Source organism: Sinohyriopsis cumingii, chromosome 5 (genome assembly GCF_028554795.1).
Source record: "Sinohyriopsis cumingii isolate HCF-2022 chromosome 5, ASM2855479v2, whole genome shotgun sequence".
In the NCBI taxonomy this organism is placed as follows: domain Eukaryota; kingdom Metazoa; phylum Mollusca; class Bivalvia; order Unionida; family Unionidae; genus Sinohyriopsis; species Sinohyriopsis cumingii.
The window spans coordinates 97753775-97772765 of NC_142965.1; the positions used below are offsets into that span (position 1 = coordinate 97753775).

Genomic DNA, 18991 nt, shown 5'->3' on the forward strand with positions numbered 1-18991 from the left:
TCATTAACTGAGGGGACTTTGTCCTCTTCTGTAACCATTACAAAAAAAAAACAAGAAACTTTGACAAATATCACATACAGCTTGGACTATGCTGACTACAACACGACCCACTTTAATACCAAATATGCACCTATTATTGAACTTACTGCTCTGCTACAATGCCAGAATAACTATGAGATACCTTGTGCGGGTGGCTTGTTTATATAGGATACTTTGGGTGACACATCATGTGACTGATAAAAAAGTTTTCTTTTCTTTGAAGAGCACCTGTTTCTGCCAATGACAGAGTAACATGCTATGTATAAAGGTGAGGCCGAAGGCTTTATAGAAAATGATAGATTTTCAAGATATGACTAATTATATTCCTTGCAGAATTTCTGCATCACTTTTGCAGTGGGGGGGGCCATTTTTAAAAACTGGGATTTTGTGTTTTTTAAAAATCCGAAAATTGGAATTTTCAGACTTTATAATAAAAATTCTGGATGCTCACGAGTAAATTGTAACAAGTGGAAAGTCTCTTCTCAATGTCTAACCAGGATGGCAACACCTTCTTCATTTTTCAGAGGTCCCTCTGTAAATTGTGCCCTAACTTATAATGCAGACCATGTTTTTGGACCCCATTGTGCATGAGGTATCATGTGTGTGTGTGTGTGTATGTGTGTGTGTGTGCATGCATGCGAGTGTGCATGCATACACGCATATAATTAACTATTAATATGATGTTTGCTGTATTAATAGTGTAGACATTTGACACCTTTAAAAGAAAAAAAGCAGAAACAGAATTGTTAAGAAACCTGAACTGAACTGAACTAAACCCCAAATCTCTGTGTCCCTTTACCATCACTCTTAATTTCATTGGTAATTGATGCCTCTGCACAACACATTTACTTTACATATTCAACCATTTACTATCTGCATTCTATTGGCAACCCATACCTGCCAACTCTAACAAGACTTTTTCAGTAAGGTAGTTGATTTTTTTCCTTAAGTTGGGTCAGTTTTCAGTAAGGTGTAACAAAATATAATGTACTGCTATTGTCAATCTGGAAAACATGCATTTAAAAGTCCAGAAGTGTGATTCAAGACTGAGGTACCAATGGTAAACAACTTGAAGTTTGTAAAGTGTACTTTAACCATAATTACCTTCAGTACAGTTTCACAAGTTTCACAAACTGCAGTTCCAAACTCTAAGGAGATCATTGGCTTCTTGACATCTCTCAACTGGAAATAATCCTTTTAAAAGAACAGCTGTGGTGATGGCAGTCATCTTTCCCGCCATGCGATGAACTCAAATTAACACAAAATGTCCACTAAAGGTAACTGTTGCCCTTCCTGCTTTTTTCCCTAAGAAGCTGAATATTCCATTATATTCTTCTGTGCTATTAAAACTTTTTAAGATGTTTACTGTCCCTTTCATCCTGACCACTCAATTGTTGCACACCATTTAATATATGGAAAAATAATAGCTTGATCATGCAGACATTTTAAATCACAAAATATGTGCAGTTTATAGTATCTGAGGAACTTCAGTAAAGTTAGTCTGGTTCCCTAACCAATTCCACTGAATCTAATATGAAACTTGGAGCGGCATCAAACACAGTCAAGCCAGTATCTAGCTTTTACTGCAAACAATTCTATTTCCGTAATTTGAGCTATTATTCCATAAGTCCATATTTAAAGGCTAATTTCCATAAGACTTATGGCAAAATCCTAAGGGTAGGCAACTCAGGCAACCTTATCAGTACACATCAACAGAATAAGATGGCAGGTGCCCCCCCCACCACCACAACCATTATCCTTGAGAACCAACTAGACATGCTAAGAGATCTTCAAATGAAAACCACCTTGATATGCTTTCATTTCTGGAATAGTAGCGATAAAAAAGATGTTCGCATTGGCCACCATAGCAGCCATACTGGATTTTCAAGTGGCGCTATTTGGGAATAACTGAATCTTGCAATGAATGCGTGTATAAAGTTTCATAGCAGTCCTCCAAGCAGTTTAGACGTAGTGAAAAGAAACTTGTCCCAATGGATGGATGACAGCCATCCAATAAACTCTTCTGGTCCATGACTGTTTGAACTTCAAATTATGGGAATGTGATTTTTTTAAAATAAGCACATCCTCATATACTGACCATCACCATTACCCCATTTCATGAAAATCTGTCCAAAATTGCGTGACTTGCTGCACTAATGAGACTGGATGCCACATGAATGGACAAACACAAAGATTCTATAACAAGAAATAATGGGGTAATGTTGGAAACTCTAGATGTCTGCAGTACATAAAAACAGTCAATTAAAATATTTTTACATTTTCATACCACTATTCCCATTCAGAAATGCATATATGGTACACATTCTTAATATGTTTCATGATTTTATTCATTACAATACTTGTATCTATGGCTATCTGGATTTTAAAATTTTAAAATATTACTGTTGAATTAAATACTACCCACCACAAAGTGATGTGTCCGTAAATATTGTTTACTGTGGGTGTTTACCATCCAGTATACTGCATCCATTTTCATGCAAGTCCTAACAACCTATATTTGTATTAATATTTGCGCGTTACTGTATAAAAACCGTTTCATGCATTACACGCTGATTTAATTTGTATTTTCCTTTCCTGTAAAACAGATTTAATTCCAAAGTGATATTTCCCAAGTTTTCTGCTAGTGCAGGTGGCTTGAAAAGCCCTTGGCTTGTGAAGCCAACACTCACTTTTTTTCCAAGCTGACAATCCTTTTGATAGAGCTGCAAATTTAATACCTATACTTAGTCAAGTTCTACAACTTCCTGTGCATGTTTGACCTTAAACTCTTAGCTTGTACAAGCAGCACCCTTTTTTTTCACACATGACAACCCTAAGATTGAGCCACAAGTTTGATACTTGATCAGTGCAAAGAAACAGAGGGTGATTAAGCACTCCCTGTGATCTTTATGCACTACTGACAAATGTTCAGTTGCATCCTTTAATATACTGCATCTTCAAAGTGTTACTTAGAGCTCAAGCTCAGTCTCTATATAAGCACCCACAAATGATAATGAAGCAGAGGAAACAGACTTTGATAAAATTTATAATAACTAGATGACGATTTACAATGACAAAATTATGACAAGATTTCAGAGCTTTATCAGAAAATAAGGATGAATTCTAGGACTTTGTAGGAGATGGCATAAGATAGTGACATTTACAGGACAGTGAATCACAAAAATGTGGACCTAACGTTCAGTTTTTATCTGTAAAACGTGGCATTAACATATTGCTGGATACTGTGAAACTGATCCTTGTGAACTACTATTTTATGTGACCTATAATTGAATTCAGGGATTTATCATATAACTGGATTTAAAACAGCAATCATTATTGATTTTAATGGATGTAATAAGGACAGATTGGAAGTTGTTGATTTGTTAAACATTCTGCTCAAAAATATATTTTACACTGGTTTTGTCTTTATTTTTCCAATCTATCTATCCAGTTTGACTTGTTTATTTTTCCAAAGTGCAACACAGACACACCGATGACAAGATCCACCTTCAGACAGATCTGACTTGCAGAATACACCCCAACTTAAAGGATGGTCAAAGAGAAATTGGCTTTTTTTAAGCTCTAAAAAGGGTGAGGATAAACTTAAGAATAATAGAGTATATATAGCAGTAAAACAATTGGTGAAATTCATGGCTTTCGCAGTCTAAGCTTTCAAATGTAGGTTACGCTTAAAACTGTTAACTGGTACCCAGGTACTCAGATACCCACCTGTTCATAATTACCGGGTAATAAAATTAGCCACAGAGTGCCCAATTAGTTCATTTTAAAAAAAAAAAAAATTTTCTTCCAAATTCAGATCCATGTTTATTTCTCACGATGTCAGAAGCGACTGAGACACAGAATAACAAGTGCAGTTCAAGGCTTGTGTCATGTGACTATTGGCTGCTGCGCATTTACGCATTGTAGACCTCCATCTACAAATCTTATATTTTCGACAAAGAACAGTGTCCTTATTTTCTATTTAAAGTAGCTGTACATTACACATTTCCATGAAAAGCAAATTTTTAGTAATTGTGTTTCTCCGAGAATACTTACCCGATCACATTAACGTTAGGGATATAAGCCTGCTACCTCTCGAATCCAGCCCTACTAAAAGACGAAAATTCGTCTTTTCGGTCTATCTCATATAGACCAAAGGGCAATAACTCTTGCCCATTACCTCCCCTTGCCACTGCCAGGTGTCACTAGTTTTTTAAGCTGAGCGATATATATTATACGAGGATGCTCGCATAGCGGGGTGGTTGGGAGGGTTTTTAAGTAATGTGATCGGGTAAGTATTCTCGGAGAATCACAATTTACTAAAAATTTGCTTTATCCTTCAAATACGTTCCCCGATCACATTAACGTTAGGAGAATAAGTAATAGGAGGAAGGAATGCTGAGCATCCTACCTCCACTCCGGGTACCTTCTAGGGAATGATGGCTGGATTCCCCATTTGAACGATAACCCGTTCTCCTAATTTCATCAGCAACACAGCCTAGGGTCCCGTTATATGTGACCCCTATATACGGTTAAGAAGATAGTTATTGAAATCTTCTTACCTACAAAATTTCACTGGCGAATCCAGCAAAGCTGATAGGCTGTGCTGATTGTTTTCAATGGGTCTGGTGGTCATCTGGGCTGCTGACACCGGACCTACCAGATTCAAGGTTTGCTTCTGTGAAGCCAAATCTCTGAGATAAAAACTGGAGAAGGTTGACTCTGCATGCCAGCCAACAGCTTCTATTACATCTCGGATCGAAACATTGCATTCGAATGCCAGGCTCACCAAGACTGCTCTAATCTCATGAGCCGTAATCTTCATGAGGCGACTCTGATCTTGTGAGACCTCAGAGTACGCTGAGCGTATAACCCACATAACCCACTTCAGCCATGAAGCAAGGGCTTGAGGGGTGATATCCCGTTTACCAGCTTTGACCGGAAGAAAGAGGCGCTTACCTGTGTCCCAACACGCCTCTGTGCATTTTAAATAGTGCTTGAGTACACGAACAGGATCTTGCATGGCTGCTGCTCTTGATTATCTATGGAAGAGAGCGAGCAAATGATGATTCTTTGATTGCCAATGGATGGTAACCTATTTTTGGCTACAAAGCCTGGTTGTGTCAGGAGGACCATCAAACCATCTGATCTGAACTGAAGAAAGTTCGGGTCACTGGAAAGGGCATGTAACTCGCTCACCCTGCATGCTGAAACTAAGGCTATCAAGAAACATGTTTTGTATGATAGTAGCTTTAACGAAGTGTCGGCTAAAGGTTCAAATTTGTCTGAATTGAGCCATGTTAAAACCCAGGACAGATTCCACTTTGGAAACAGGGTGAGAGATTTTGGTCGATTGAAATCAAAATTGGCTAAAAGACCTAACAGATCATTGTTATGCCCAATATCACATCTACCATGATGGCGGAATGTGTCTGATATCATGGAGCGGTAGCCTTTGATAGTAATTGGGGCCAACTGTTTCTCCTTGAAAAGCCAGAGAAAAAAGTTGGCCAGTTGAGGGATTGAGACACTCAAAGGGACGATGTTATTGATATGGCACCAGTCCCTGAAAACATGCCACTTTCCCTCGTAAGCCTTCAGAGTGGAGGGCCTTCTTGCTCTTGAGATTCTCTCCACAATCGAAGGTTTAAATTGTTTGTCTCGCAAGGCTGCCCGGACAAGAGCCTTAAGCGTGAAGAAGACGACGGTCCGGGCAGGGGTGGAACACCTGTGACCGTGGTTGTTTGAGAAGATTTCGGCTGGTTGGAATCTTCCTGGGTAGATCTATCGCTAGATCGAGTAGATCAGTGACCCAGGACTTGTTCAACCTGAGAGGGGCAATCAGAATCATCCGACAGTTCTGACCCCTTAACCTCTGGATTATTTTCGGTACCAAAGCTGTGGGAGGGTAGGCGAATGCCCACAACCCCTCCCAGCTGATTGACAGAGCATCCACGGCCCAAGCCTCTGGGTCTGGAACCAGAGAGACGAAGGTGGGCAACTTGCGATTCCACCTTGTCACAAAAAGATCGATCATCGGACGCCCCCAAAGTGTGCAAATCCAAAGAAAGACTGATTGATGGAGTGACCATTCCGTGTGAATGACTTGACCTTTCCTTGATAGAGTGTCGGCCAAGACATTGAGTCTGCCGGGAATGTGTCTGATTTGTATGTCGATGTGGAGGTTGTCGCACCAACATAGAAACTGCCAGATCAGAATGCACAGGTCTGGTGATTTGGTGCCCCCTTGTTTGAGGAGGTAAGTCACCACCACAGAGTTGTCTGACATAATGAGGACAGTTTTTCCTGAGAGTTGATCCTTCCAGAAATGAAAGGCATTGATGACAGCCCTCTTTTCTAAAAGGTTGATGTGGAGGCTCCCACGTGCCGCTGATTGTAGCGAAGTCCGGCAACAGGTGGGCACCCCAACCGTAGGTACTGGCGTCGGTACATACCATTATTTCCACTTGGGGCATCTCCAGAGGAATCCCCGTGGACAGCCAACCAGGGTTGTACCACTGATGCAGGAACAATCGTATCTCAGGCGTGATCATTACTGTTTGATTGAGGAGACTTGAAAAGGGGCGCCATTGTGCCAGTAACGTCATTTGTAAGGGACGCATAAAAAGACGGCCAAGTGGGATCAAGTCCGCTGCCACATTGAATAATCCGAGGAGTTGCAAGAATTCTCTCGCTGAAATCCACGTCCTGTTGGAAACAGACTCGATGAGTTCGACGATCTGGATTACGCGAGCGCGAGGAAGCCATACCAGATTCAGATCGGTGAGAAACTCTATACCCAGATGGACAAAACACTGGGATGGACGGAGATCAGACTTTTCCCAGTTCACGAGAAAGCCTAGATGATCTAAAAGTGCTAAAAGATCGTTTCTGCCTTTGAGCAGAATAGAACTTACCATATGTTTCTGGAGGATGTCATCCAAGTACACTGCCATCCTGTAGATGAAGTCGAGCGGAACAGGGTGATGACGCAATCCATAACCTTGGTAAAAGCCCAAGAATGATGTTGAGGATTGATCTCGCCGTTTCCATCTTTAATTTCGGTGGTAAAATGTACTGGTTGAGGCGACTCAGGTCGATGATCGGCCTCAACTTGCCTTTTGTCTTCTGGATAAGAAACAGCCTGGAATGAAACCCCGGCGATTGCGTTTTTTTTTTCTTTTTTTTTCACAATCTCCACCGCCCGTTTTTCTATGAGCGACCTTACCTCCTGTTGTAGAAAGGTATCCTTCTCCCATCGGACGGTACATCCGTGAAGAGGGGAGAGGAGGACAGGGGAGGGGGTTGGATAAATGAAATCCGAAGTCCCTCCGAAATGACCTGGATCACCGAGGAAAAAAGGTGGTCCGGTGGTCCTGAAATTGCAGGAGGCGGCCGCCCACAGGTAGGCTGTCCGCGGGTGGTGGAGAGGGTATGTCAATTTTTAGAGTTAGGAGGCTTGAAGACAGAGAAACTTTGTTTCTTACCGCCTCTGTATGGTTGCCTCCTAGCTTGATTAGACTGTTGTCTCCTGGCATTGTGTTGGGATCTATACTGCACATTTGATTGTAAGGATCCCTTGTCCCTGGTCCGCCAATCACCCCTCCGCTGTGGCAGGGGCTGATTTTTTTTAAACACCTGCGAGGGTTGGGCAGCAAGTTGGAGGGGCAGTTCCTGAGCTGCCTGCTTCCGAACTTCTTCAATTTTTCATCCAAAGAGTAAAGGTGACCCAAACGGAGTCATCCGTAAAGCCAGAGTATGATGGGGCTTGAGCGACGTGGACCGCAGAGATGCGTCACGTCGTATCAGGTCTAAGTTGGCAGAAGCAGTCAACGCATTAGCCATGGAATGGTGAGCTGTCCTGTTAATAACTCTAGCAATCTGGGCTGTCGCTTCCCAAGCGTGGTCATTGTCAGATTTTTCTGCGAGTCGGAAAAATGGCTAATGATGCCAAGTCTAACATTGAAGACGTAGCGACTAAGTTCCGGACTAGCTTTGACATGGCATGGAACACATTTTTATCCACTTTGTAAAACAGTGGAGCGGACATGTGAACTGCTGCCATATTTTTGTCCAGGGCCGGAAGATCCGTACTGAAGGCGTCTGAACAAGTTTTGTACCAGCGACACGAGAACGTCGCTGGTACTTGGCTTTCTGAAAAGAACGCCTTAGCATTCCCTGGATCACCTATTCGTCCTGATAGACGATCATTGATCTCCTTAATTTTTGCCAACTGTTGAAGGAGCTGGAAGGACGGCATCTCTTCCTCCCCGTCAAGATCTACAGACGTCTTAACTTTGTAGTCTTGAGTGGCAGTAGGAGGTGGAGGGCATTCTAAGTTGCCAACACCCTATAAATTTCTTCCACTGCCGCCTTGAAGCCAAACTCAGTCCGTTCCATGGTTGGATCTGTGTACGGCTGATTTGCAGGAGTTTCGTCACCCTCACTGTGTGCCGAGTTGTGTTCTGTAATAGCTTGCATTTCTGGATAGAGCATACCAGGTAGCATAGATGACGCAATTCCGTCATCCTTAACACTGTCACTAACTCTCCCTTGTGGATAAGCCGTAAACATATGGACGGACGGCCCTGCCGGCTGGTTTGTCCGGCTTGTGGTCGGTCTGAATGTTCGCGACGGTCCTGCTATCACTGGTACCGGCTGTTCCAATGGCCTGGCTGGACGGACAGATTTCTCACTAAAATCTCCGCCATAGTATTGGTATATTGCCGGCGGTACAGCTTGACGGACGGATTTATCACTAAAATCCCCGTAAGTCATGTTTGTTCGGACCATTTTAGCAATAGGGTCCCCATGCTGGGACAGCCGGATGGCCGGTGACGTAGAGGTTGTATAAAGAAATGGATCCGATGGATCCAGTCAAAACCCCATGCGCCCTGACTTACAGGCCCGAAGGCCATGCTCGGACATGTGGGGGGACTTACGCCCAGTGGCCAGCCTAAAATTGGGGGAACATTCCCCCAAAGAGTCAGAAAAAGCTGTGTAAGCGAGCAAGGGAAATAAGGGTAATATCTGGCCTGATGTCAATAGCTGCGTCGTCGTTTCCTGGACCAAACGACACATCTGTTCAAAGTTGGACTGTTGTACCCTGTCAACATTATTTTCCTCCATTGCCGCTATGTTACTGTGGCTGACGGTTGCAAACGATGAACTTTAGGTGGAGGGGGGGACCCCAACGTCCCCCACAAGGCTCACAATGGAGGCTGTCTTCGGATGTATACCGAGGACATCAATGCTATCTTTCTTCGACTTATTCCATCTAAACCTCCCTTCATCTGCCTTCTGGACTACATCAGCCCATGTTTGCTCAGTCCAAGTATTACACACGCTACATGGTAAAGATGATGTACACTTAGTACATACAATACAAGAGTCATGGTTGTCTTCTTTTGCTTTGAACTTTTTGCATTTCATGCATTTGGTGACATTTCTACTGAAACGACACAAGAAAAGAAAACAAAGCACAAATTAACAATTCAGCATGTTATTAAATTCGCTAATACCACAACCGTTACTAACGGAGTAAGCGAAATTAGTCAGTGTCGCGTTAACTCTTAATTGACAACATGAGTTCCACGATAGCATGTGTAACATGGTCTTCAGTAAACGAAATCCGTAAGGGTGACAAAGTCACTCAAGTTTGAAAATTTTTTTAAAAATAATGTATACAACCTGTAGAAGAATGATTGTCCAACACAATAAATCCAAATTTAACTTCGGACGGTCCAATTTAACGCTAAGATGGCTTGGATTGTTTGGAGGTATAATGTATGTGTTATCAGTACAAGCGAAGCTTAAAAACTGGTGACACCTGGCGGTGGCAAGGGGAGGTAAGGGGCAAGAGTTATTGCCCTTTGGTCTATATGAGATAGACCGAAAAGACGAATTTTCGTCTTTTAGTAGGGCTGGATTCGAGAGGTGGCAGGCTTATATCCCTAACGTTAATGTGATCGGGGAACATATTTGAAGGAGAAACAGATGGGTTTCTTGAAATTAAAACCATGTCACAGATTCATTAGTTTGAAATACACTTAAGTAGCAGACCTGACTATACTGAAAAAGCTGTGCCAAATTTTAATTGAACCTATGTGACACATGTATATGACAAAAATGTTATTAAAGAGGGATCTTGGTAAAAGTGAAGAACTTGCTGCATCAAGAAAAGGACAAATCAAAAGCATTTTACAAATTCTGAAAGATAAATTCAACACTGATGTAATACAGCATTCAGAATTAGTGGACTTGCCTTTATGATCATTCAGCAAAAGTAAAACTTGACTAGTTAAAGTGAATGTATGTCAAAATAATCTATCATTTATTTTGTTTCTGTATTCTTGCACTAACCCACATGGATGTAGCCAACTGTGACAAGAATTAAATGCAAATCCAGGTAATTAGCAAAATTAAATGTAAATTTTTCATGTGGTTTACAGTAATTATGGCACGTAATATATGTATTACAGGGAATACTCTTTTATGCTCAGATTATGTATTGTTGACACTTATATTAGTAATAATTACACCTATACCATTTCAGAGGTGGGGGTGGCATGTAAGAACTTAAAACAAAGCAGTTCAGGTTCGCATGCAATGTAATTTCCCACTGACTGGGTAATCGAGTAACCAACAACGGCTACCAAGTTGAATTTTCCCAGAATTCTTACAGCTTCAGTACACTCTCTCAAAACTGCAGTACCTTTATTAGCAAAATCACATTTCAGACTTCACTGTCGAGTTTTGGAGTTCATCATGCCCAACTAATTCATAAAGTGACATGTGACCTGTACCTGATTCAAAAACAAAGAAAAAAAGACAGTGTGCATTCAGTTAGAGATTCTTGGTGTTTCAAGTGTCATTGCTTGGAACAACCTGTCTGGGAAACAGGAAACAATGTTCTTTTTCAGAAACAGGCTGTTTGTATGACAGGACAAGTTTCCTGATGTAACTTTCATCAATAAATAAATTTAACAGTAAACCAGACGAGTATTTCTTTTATCAATGAAGGATTTGTGAAGTCAAAATAAAAATGTACAGACATCAATTCATCATGCAAGAACTAAAAATATTCATGCAAACAATTAAATAAAAGAATAAAAGAAAAGAATTTTATTTCAAATACAGAACTTTTATTTCAAGATAGCTATTTGTTGAGATGTATGTATTTACAATGAAAGAATGAATGACACTATCACAATATATGATATGCTGGTACAATATGTACTGTAATGTGAGAACAAGGAAATACCTTATAATGATTCATATTACATATGTATTTGTACAATGGTTGGGAAAAACAGATCCCTTGTAATGAAGACCTACTATATCTGATTAATTGAATGAAGCTATCAAATAGCTGATACCACTGTGTACATGTTACGAGTCACGTATTTAAGTTTCCATGAAAATATTAAATTAAAGCAAAAATATTTATGATATAATACAATGTTACCATATAACTATGTGTAAAAGGCATTCTTTAAAAACTCACTCACCCAGCTCAAACATGCCTAACGCCAAATGCACGAAATCAGGAAATCTGGATCAATACTATGCTCTATGCACACATTTCTTCCAATGATGTTGATTGCAAGTGTCATGAAACTATCTGAATTAAGGTTTCTGTATCCTTATGTATATATTTTATGGCACTTCAACATACATTCTATACTGAAAGGTCTCCATGCCCAGACACCTATTTTTAAAGTTGGTGGCTGTTCAAATTCTGTTTACTGTTGGGTTTTTTTATACAGTTGTTTAAAAAAAATTTAATTGTTATGTAAACTGTGACCATATCTCGCTGATCAGCATCATTTCTTTATGTCCTAAAAACCATTAAGCTAGTCTATTTTCTGTCAGATCAGGTCAAACTCTGTTAAAAACCCGAGAAGTCAACATAGGTGTTTAAATTTTAGCAACAGCAGCCACATTTGATGCAGATCATAGGAATCATTTGTAAAAGCTTAAAGTCCTTCATGCCATGACGTTGTTTGTCAAATTTGATCAAATTCTACAAAGCATTTACTTGTTTTCCATTTTAGTAACCAGCTGCCATATTTGATGGCAAACTGGCATCATTTGTATGAATACATCTGGCATTCACGCCTGAATGCTTTCTATCAAATTTGGTCAAATTATTTTTGAGAAGTCATCTAATGACAGACCGACAATGTTCATAACAACCTGAATTTCATGCCAAGATGATCCAAGTCAAATTTGATAAATTCTCTTGAAAAGTTTAAGAAAGAAGATGGGGTTTTCTATTTTTAGTAACACAAGTCATATTGACAGCAGAGTACCATCAATTTGTACTAATTTCAATTATTGCTATGCCAAGATGCTGTGAAAGTTAGTGATTCTGCTGAGAATCTTCTGAAATGAAGATGCTTAAAGACTTCTCTATTTTTAATAACAGTGGATGGAAAATAAATGAGGCAGACAGGCATCCACTTACATCAGAATGCTGTCAAATTTCACCAAATTCTGTGAGAGAAATTAGAGGTTGTTCCAATTTTTCCTAATTTTAGTAAGAATGGTCATATTCTGCTGGCAGATTGTTAACTTCTATTTAAAACTGACAGTTCTCTATGCCAGGATGCTTCCTGTCAAATTTAGTGAAATTCTCTCAAGGCTTTCTTTTCTGAAGATGTCATTTTAAGTTTTTAAATTGTTTGGGTTTTTTGGGGTAATGGCAACAGCCATATTTAATGGCAGAATGGCGCAATTTTGTACAAACTTGAAATTTTCTGCTAACTCTGGTTGAATTAATCCATTAGTTTTTTTGAAGAATTGTAAAATATAAACTGTTTGCAAATGACAGACAATGCACAATGGACACAGGGTAAAATATCATAAGCTCACTTGGCCCTTTAGCCAGAACTAAATCTTGGCAGTTTCTTGATGATCAATGTAATGGCAGTGACAGAGTTTAATACGCCTATAAAAATATTGCATTGTATAAATTTAATTCAAAAGTGAAGAAAACAATTCACTATCTTGGTTTCGGGAAAAAATTTTAACCCTTATGTCATTTTATGCACAATCTGAAATTGAACAACATTTTATACTTTATGACAGAAGATACAAAATGAACAACTTTTGATTGGAAAACTTTTCCATTAAAAAAATCGTTAGTATGAGTTATGTGGCAAAAAAATCGTTAATGAAATTTCATCTTGAAAAAATTGAAAAGTAAATATATACATCAGTATAGGATTTTAAGATTTTGAATAAATTTAATTTTAAACATTTCAGTCTCAATGTTTAAACAAATGTATCTTGAAAATAAGACAAAGTACCATATTTACTTGCTTTAATTTGGGTCCAACTGCCAACAATACAGACCCTGATCTGCCATGACATAATCTGCCAGAAGATCAGGATTTATTCAGTTTATTCTACTGATCAGTCCTAAGAAAATGCAAAGACCTTGATCTGCCTGCACATTATGCAACAGATACAGATCTGTGCTGTTTGCAATTGGATCGTTCTTACAAGTATATATCGTAGTCAGGGTGAACAAAATGAAAAATGCTGACATGCAAAACTGCTGACATGCGTAACAACAAATGATTATGAACACAAAAAAATCAAATATGACACCAACATTTTAAAACTATAAATGACTTGCGCTTTCAATAAATCTTTGATGAGGAGAACAAGTGTACAATTTATGTAATTTCATAAAAGACAATATTCTTGATAAAAGCCACACAGGACTTTACTAAATGTTGCAAAATTATTTTCTCAAATTTCTCTAGTTTTCATGCTTTGGTGGCGTTGACTTGCTACAAATGTTGTGAAAAAGGAGATTTATTTCTCCTTTCATAGAGTTGTCTGTCACAGTGTCTTCTGTTGGATACTATCTGAAATTCACCAGACTCTACAAGAAATAGAAGTAAGAGCAAGGTTTTAAAATTGTTCACTGCCTTTATCATATACAAGGACACAAGTGATAACATACTACTTTTGGGGGTCCAAGGGATTTGTTCAGCATACTGGTCAGTCAAGGACATGAAAAAATCTTAGAGGATTCCTAGAACAATCAGAATCACTTAAATAAAATGCACCACCAAGAAACTTCACACTTATATTCTTTAACAATTTCTATGCACATATGCAGCCTGAAGACATATTTCTTGTTTTCACTTCCATGGGCTAAACTAAAATAAACCAGCATGTCATACTTTATTTACTTCACTATCTGTGCAATTTCTAAGTGATGCCTTATACTGTATAATGTTATCCTTTCTGATAGTGCAGTAAGAGTGGGCTGGGAATCCTCTAAATTTGATCACATCATAGACTGTTAGCACTAATGCCAAGTATCATAATCAATTAGGATTACCATTAAGCAGACAGGATATACCAGCTATATATCGATTAATTCAATTTTTTTTGCACTTTTCCAATCCAAGGTTCTATTTTAGTTTATGTTGAGTGATACTAGTTATAAGGAACTCCTGTACTGATGGGAAAGATCAATAACTCCATCAAAATTGAGATCTGAAAAGACGAAAGTTATAAAAGGCATATCTACATGTTATAGGAAATTTACCAAATGATGCTGTATTAGATTTTAAGGTTGCTGAAATATCCTGGTTATGACAAGCATGAGCCAGCATACTGATGGTCAGCTGGAAAAGTTTATTAAAATAGGGCACCTGCATCTTAATACAGTGCCCAATTTGCATAGATTGCATGAGGAATTTCAAAAGTTCTGGGTAGAACCTAATCATCTGCTGTTATGTCTTTTTATCAAGAACACTTTTAACAGTGATGAGAATGTACATGAACATGCAAACTGATACTTTTTCCCTCTAAATTAAACTCACAATGGTCCTTCTGTAAAAAAGAACAAGGCAAAGACCTAAATCTAATTTTCCCTTCTTGTGTGCAAGAACAATGTGTCAAGTCACAATTATATGAATGTGCAAGTGCTAAGGGAAGAGGATGGTGCAGAAAAGGTCTTAAAAAGATTTCCTTTGGCTGGTTCAGAATAAAAGCAAGACTCAAATGTCCCGAATTCAAGATTTTAAGGAAAGTTTACATGCCTAGTCATAAATATGCATGAACATTTTGAAATACTTTTCTCAATTGGGATTCAATTTGTTGAGAACATCAAGTCGTACATCGTGAAGACATGCATGTCGACACTGATATAGAGAGGCAGAGAATGATTCAGAATTCCGTTAATGAGCTCAGCAGCAAAGATTGTCTGAGTTTGCTTATCAAAAACTTTTACATCTTTTAAATAGCAAAACACTTCGATATAAAAAAACATTTTTAAGGACCCCTCCCCCCAATACCATGCAATGACCCATAAAGATCAAATTTAGCATTTAAATATTTGGAAGATCTCAGCTCAGTTTTACGTGAGGAAAATAGCACCTCAACAATCTGATTCATTTAAGCTGCTCTGGAACAATGATCATGAACCTAAATTTGACACGTGATTTAAAGTTTAATAGAAATTGACAAAACAAGCATTTATTTTTGCCCTTTTCTAGATTGCAAAAACTATGTGATTAGATATGTGGTTTGAAACAGAAATACCAGTTCCAAATATGCTATTTTAAATTTTTATTTAAAGCTTACAAATGATAGTCAAAATCTACAAGAAACTATGGGTGGAATCTGAAACATTGCAAATTTGTCGAATTCGGCAACACCATATTTCGATAATAAATGTTTAAAATAACCACAAAAAAATCACATCAACAACAAATACGACATAAACAAACAAATACCAAAAGAAAAATTCATTCAAAACTTGAAACCATCCATTTCAAATGATTATCTTCAAAGATTCACAACACTCTGTTAAGAATGCAGGAAAAGGATTCAAAATTGGCACACAAAAAAACATGCTGAATTCCACTCAAGAAGGCATGCATAAATTTGTTACAGTATTCTTATGAATCAAAGTCCAAAATCAGTGGCATTATGCAACATGGATCGTGTTCTGAGAAGGCAATAAAACAATTTTTATGCAATTACTACCATGGAGATGGACTGACCCATATGTCAGGAAATGTGTATACATTTTTAATTAATGTGTTAAGTGATATGATATTTACTGGAAGATACAAAAGATTTGCAGCTATGAAGTGTGAATGGACAGACAGGCAGACAAATGAAAAAGGTTATTACTATAGATGCAGAGCTCTAACAAGTCATTAATGTGTACAAGTGAGGTTACAATGGCCTAGTTTTGGAATGGTTGAGTTACTTCCATTCAGATGTGCTTACATTCCAATTTTCGTAAGCGTAGGTGAAATACATTCCAAGACAGAAGATGTAACAAATGAAAATACTAAAGTCACCAAAGCATGCAAATTAGGTCACAGTGACCATGTTTAATATAACTGGAGTTCCTCTTCTTTAACTGCATCACATAACAATTTTCTAAGTGCTGGTGATATTAGGATCAGAGACGTTGAGGGAAAACAAAACCAATCTTCATAGGTTAACCAATACATGAAAGAAGAACACGGAAAATGTTATATCCACTTCCAAGTGACAAGGTGATAATGAAGTGTTTATATCAATGGGCAAGATGTGAACTATTGAAATGGAACTTGTAACATTTACACATTGTGAAAAAGAATCTTTAAAATTTATTTTTACAAATATACTCACGAATCTTGGTAATCCTGTTCAGATCCATCCATTTCTGATGGATTGCTATCTTCATCCATACGTCGCCGTTTTACAGCTGTTGATGCATGCTGAGGCATACCAAGATGAGGGGCAGGGGTTTGGACATCTGACCAATGAGACTGGTCACTAAGATTAGATGAATCTTCATTTGGAACTGAGAAAAAGATGAGATAATTTAACAAGAGCAATGAGAATTGCATATGATACACCCATCACATCTTCAGTAGTTCTCGAATTAGGCACTAACAAGGGCATTGATGACACTGGAGCATATTGACCCACAGGTCTGAATGACCAAGACATTTTAGTTAGGTATGCAATCTTGAGCTAAACTTACTGTGCAGAAACCATTGTCTAGTTTTTAGAATTATCATGACCATGACATTTCACCTCTGGATTCTAGGATCTAATAGCTAAAAGTTTTTTGTTTTCTTTTACCCAAGTGCAAATTATCCAAAGCTTGGTCAAGGAACTTACTCTTGAACAAAAGTTGTTCTGCACAACCCATTTCTCTTCTGTTGCACTTATACCGACTTCTGACCTTTCAATCCCCAAATCAAAAGTCGTCTTCTGCCTGAATTTTAGGGTGTAATTTTGTGAAACTTCTGTATAAACTACAGTGAAATAGAAGCAGAAAAAAAGCTCCTAGACTACTGAAGAATCACGTCTCACATGATTAAACATACCAACACTTGACTGTTGGACAAAGATAAAAAGAGTGCTGAATACCAAATAATTGTTTTAATCAATACATTATTTAGATGCTTTAACTTATAAAGTAACACCAAAAGCTTCCATCTTGAAAATTAGATCACATGGAAAGTGATCCTGATTAGTTAAAAATTACAAATTTTGACCATAATTCATCATCCGTACAATCATTTCAATGTGTCTTTAGCCAACCATCGTGGACAGGCAATCACTTGTTTAGAACAAGTCAAACAGGACTATTTTGCAAGTTTCTTTCTCAATTTTACAAGACAAACCCCCAAATCAACAGAATGAAGATACATATGTCAAGGTCTTTTTTTTATTTCCGTTCTGACTTCTTTTCCATATATGGGTGCAAATCAACTTGTGAACTTTTGGGGGGAGGGGTGATAAAGTTTACAGATTCTCAAATCAAGGAAATATACATTAGCCAAGTCAAGACTAATAAGTTAATTATAAATCAAACCCTGCTTTGCACCAGAACTATACTGATGATAATTACTTTGAGAGCAAGGAGTCAAAAGGAATTGAACTTTTCATACATGAACCACGAATGTCACTTCATCTCATGGTCCCAAATCCTACCAAACAATTAAACTCTTCAGCAAGTGCAACATTGCACTGAATTCCTGATTAATACAAAAATTCTAATTTTACATATTCACATGTGTTCTGCTGAACTATTTCCCATCTGTGTGTTAATAGATCACCCAACCATCATTAAAACTTAAGTAGAAAATGCTATCACTGCTTGCAAAGTGATGTGACAAAAAGAAAAACTCACTGGTTTGCTCAGCCTTTCGTTTGCCGTATCTCCTCTGAGCTGCCTGTTTAAGAGTAATGGGGTGTATCTCATGCTCTCCTTGTACCAAACTGTTTCTGTATGTCATAAGCGACTGGGAGTTGTCACTAAGGGTTGATGCCAGGCCTGCTAATTGCTTATCCAAGTAATTCAATCTGAAATGTTATGTAATGTCAAAAGAACATGATCATGTTGAATATATCTGTAACAATACCATCAACATCATCCAAAATGTTTACATTTGTAAATATGGTAGTCATCCCTAACAAAACCTGTCATCAAAGATTCCTCATCAGATTACAAATAGTAAAAGTTATTAGCAGAATAAAGTGCAAATAAATGATAATGACTTTAAGGCTTATTCAAGCACTGCTAAGGATGTGGGCATGGCAGTATTTGGATCGAGTATTGTCATTTTAAAAAGGGAAAGGACAAAGTAAATAAAAAAGAATGATGCTCTAACCTGTAAGCAAAAGCTGATATGCTCACAGGATTTTATCTTATGGGGGATTTCCCCCGCTTTTAAAATAATAAGGGAGTAGAACAAAAATGAGGGTGAGGAGGGGAAACAGTCATTGTTCAATATTTACCTACACTCCAATATCAATCTCTCTCTCTCTCTCTCTCTCTTCCTGCTCCACTCTGTAAGACCCCTATTGAAATCAAAATCTTTCACATATCTTGCCACTAGTTGTATAAGAATAATCTATTGTGTCTGAGCTTAAATTGTTCCTTATCTGTGTATAAATATTGTTCTGTACT

General features: G+C 38.2%; 1 protein-coding gene across 4 annotated transcripts in view; it reads right to left on the bottom strand.

Moving 5' to 3' along the window:
- LOC149799841 (cohesin subunit SA-1-like) overlaps nt 1-18991 on the bottom strand; it is a 161918-nt gene that overhangs the window by 31681 nt on the left and 111246 nt on the right. For 3 of the 4 annotated variants that reach the window (XM_089959257.1, XM_089959258.1, XM_089959256.1), the window contains exons 28-29: nt 18212-18384; nt 16696-16870 (exon numbers count right to left, since the gene is read on the bottom strand). In XM_089959257.1, the coding sequence (XP_089815383.1) occupies nt 16696-16870; nt 18212-18384 (348 nt within the window). Of the gene's footprint in view, nt 1-11161; nt 13937-16695; nt 16871-18211; nt 18385-18991 lie in introns of those variants that run through there. The other variant, XM_089959259.1, reaches the window with a different exon arrangement.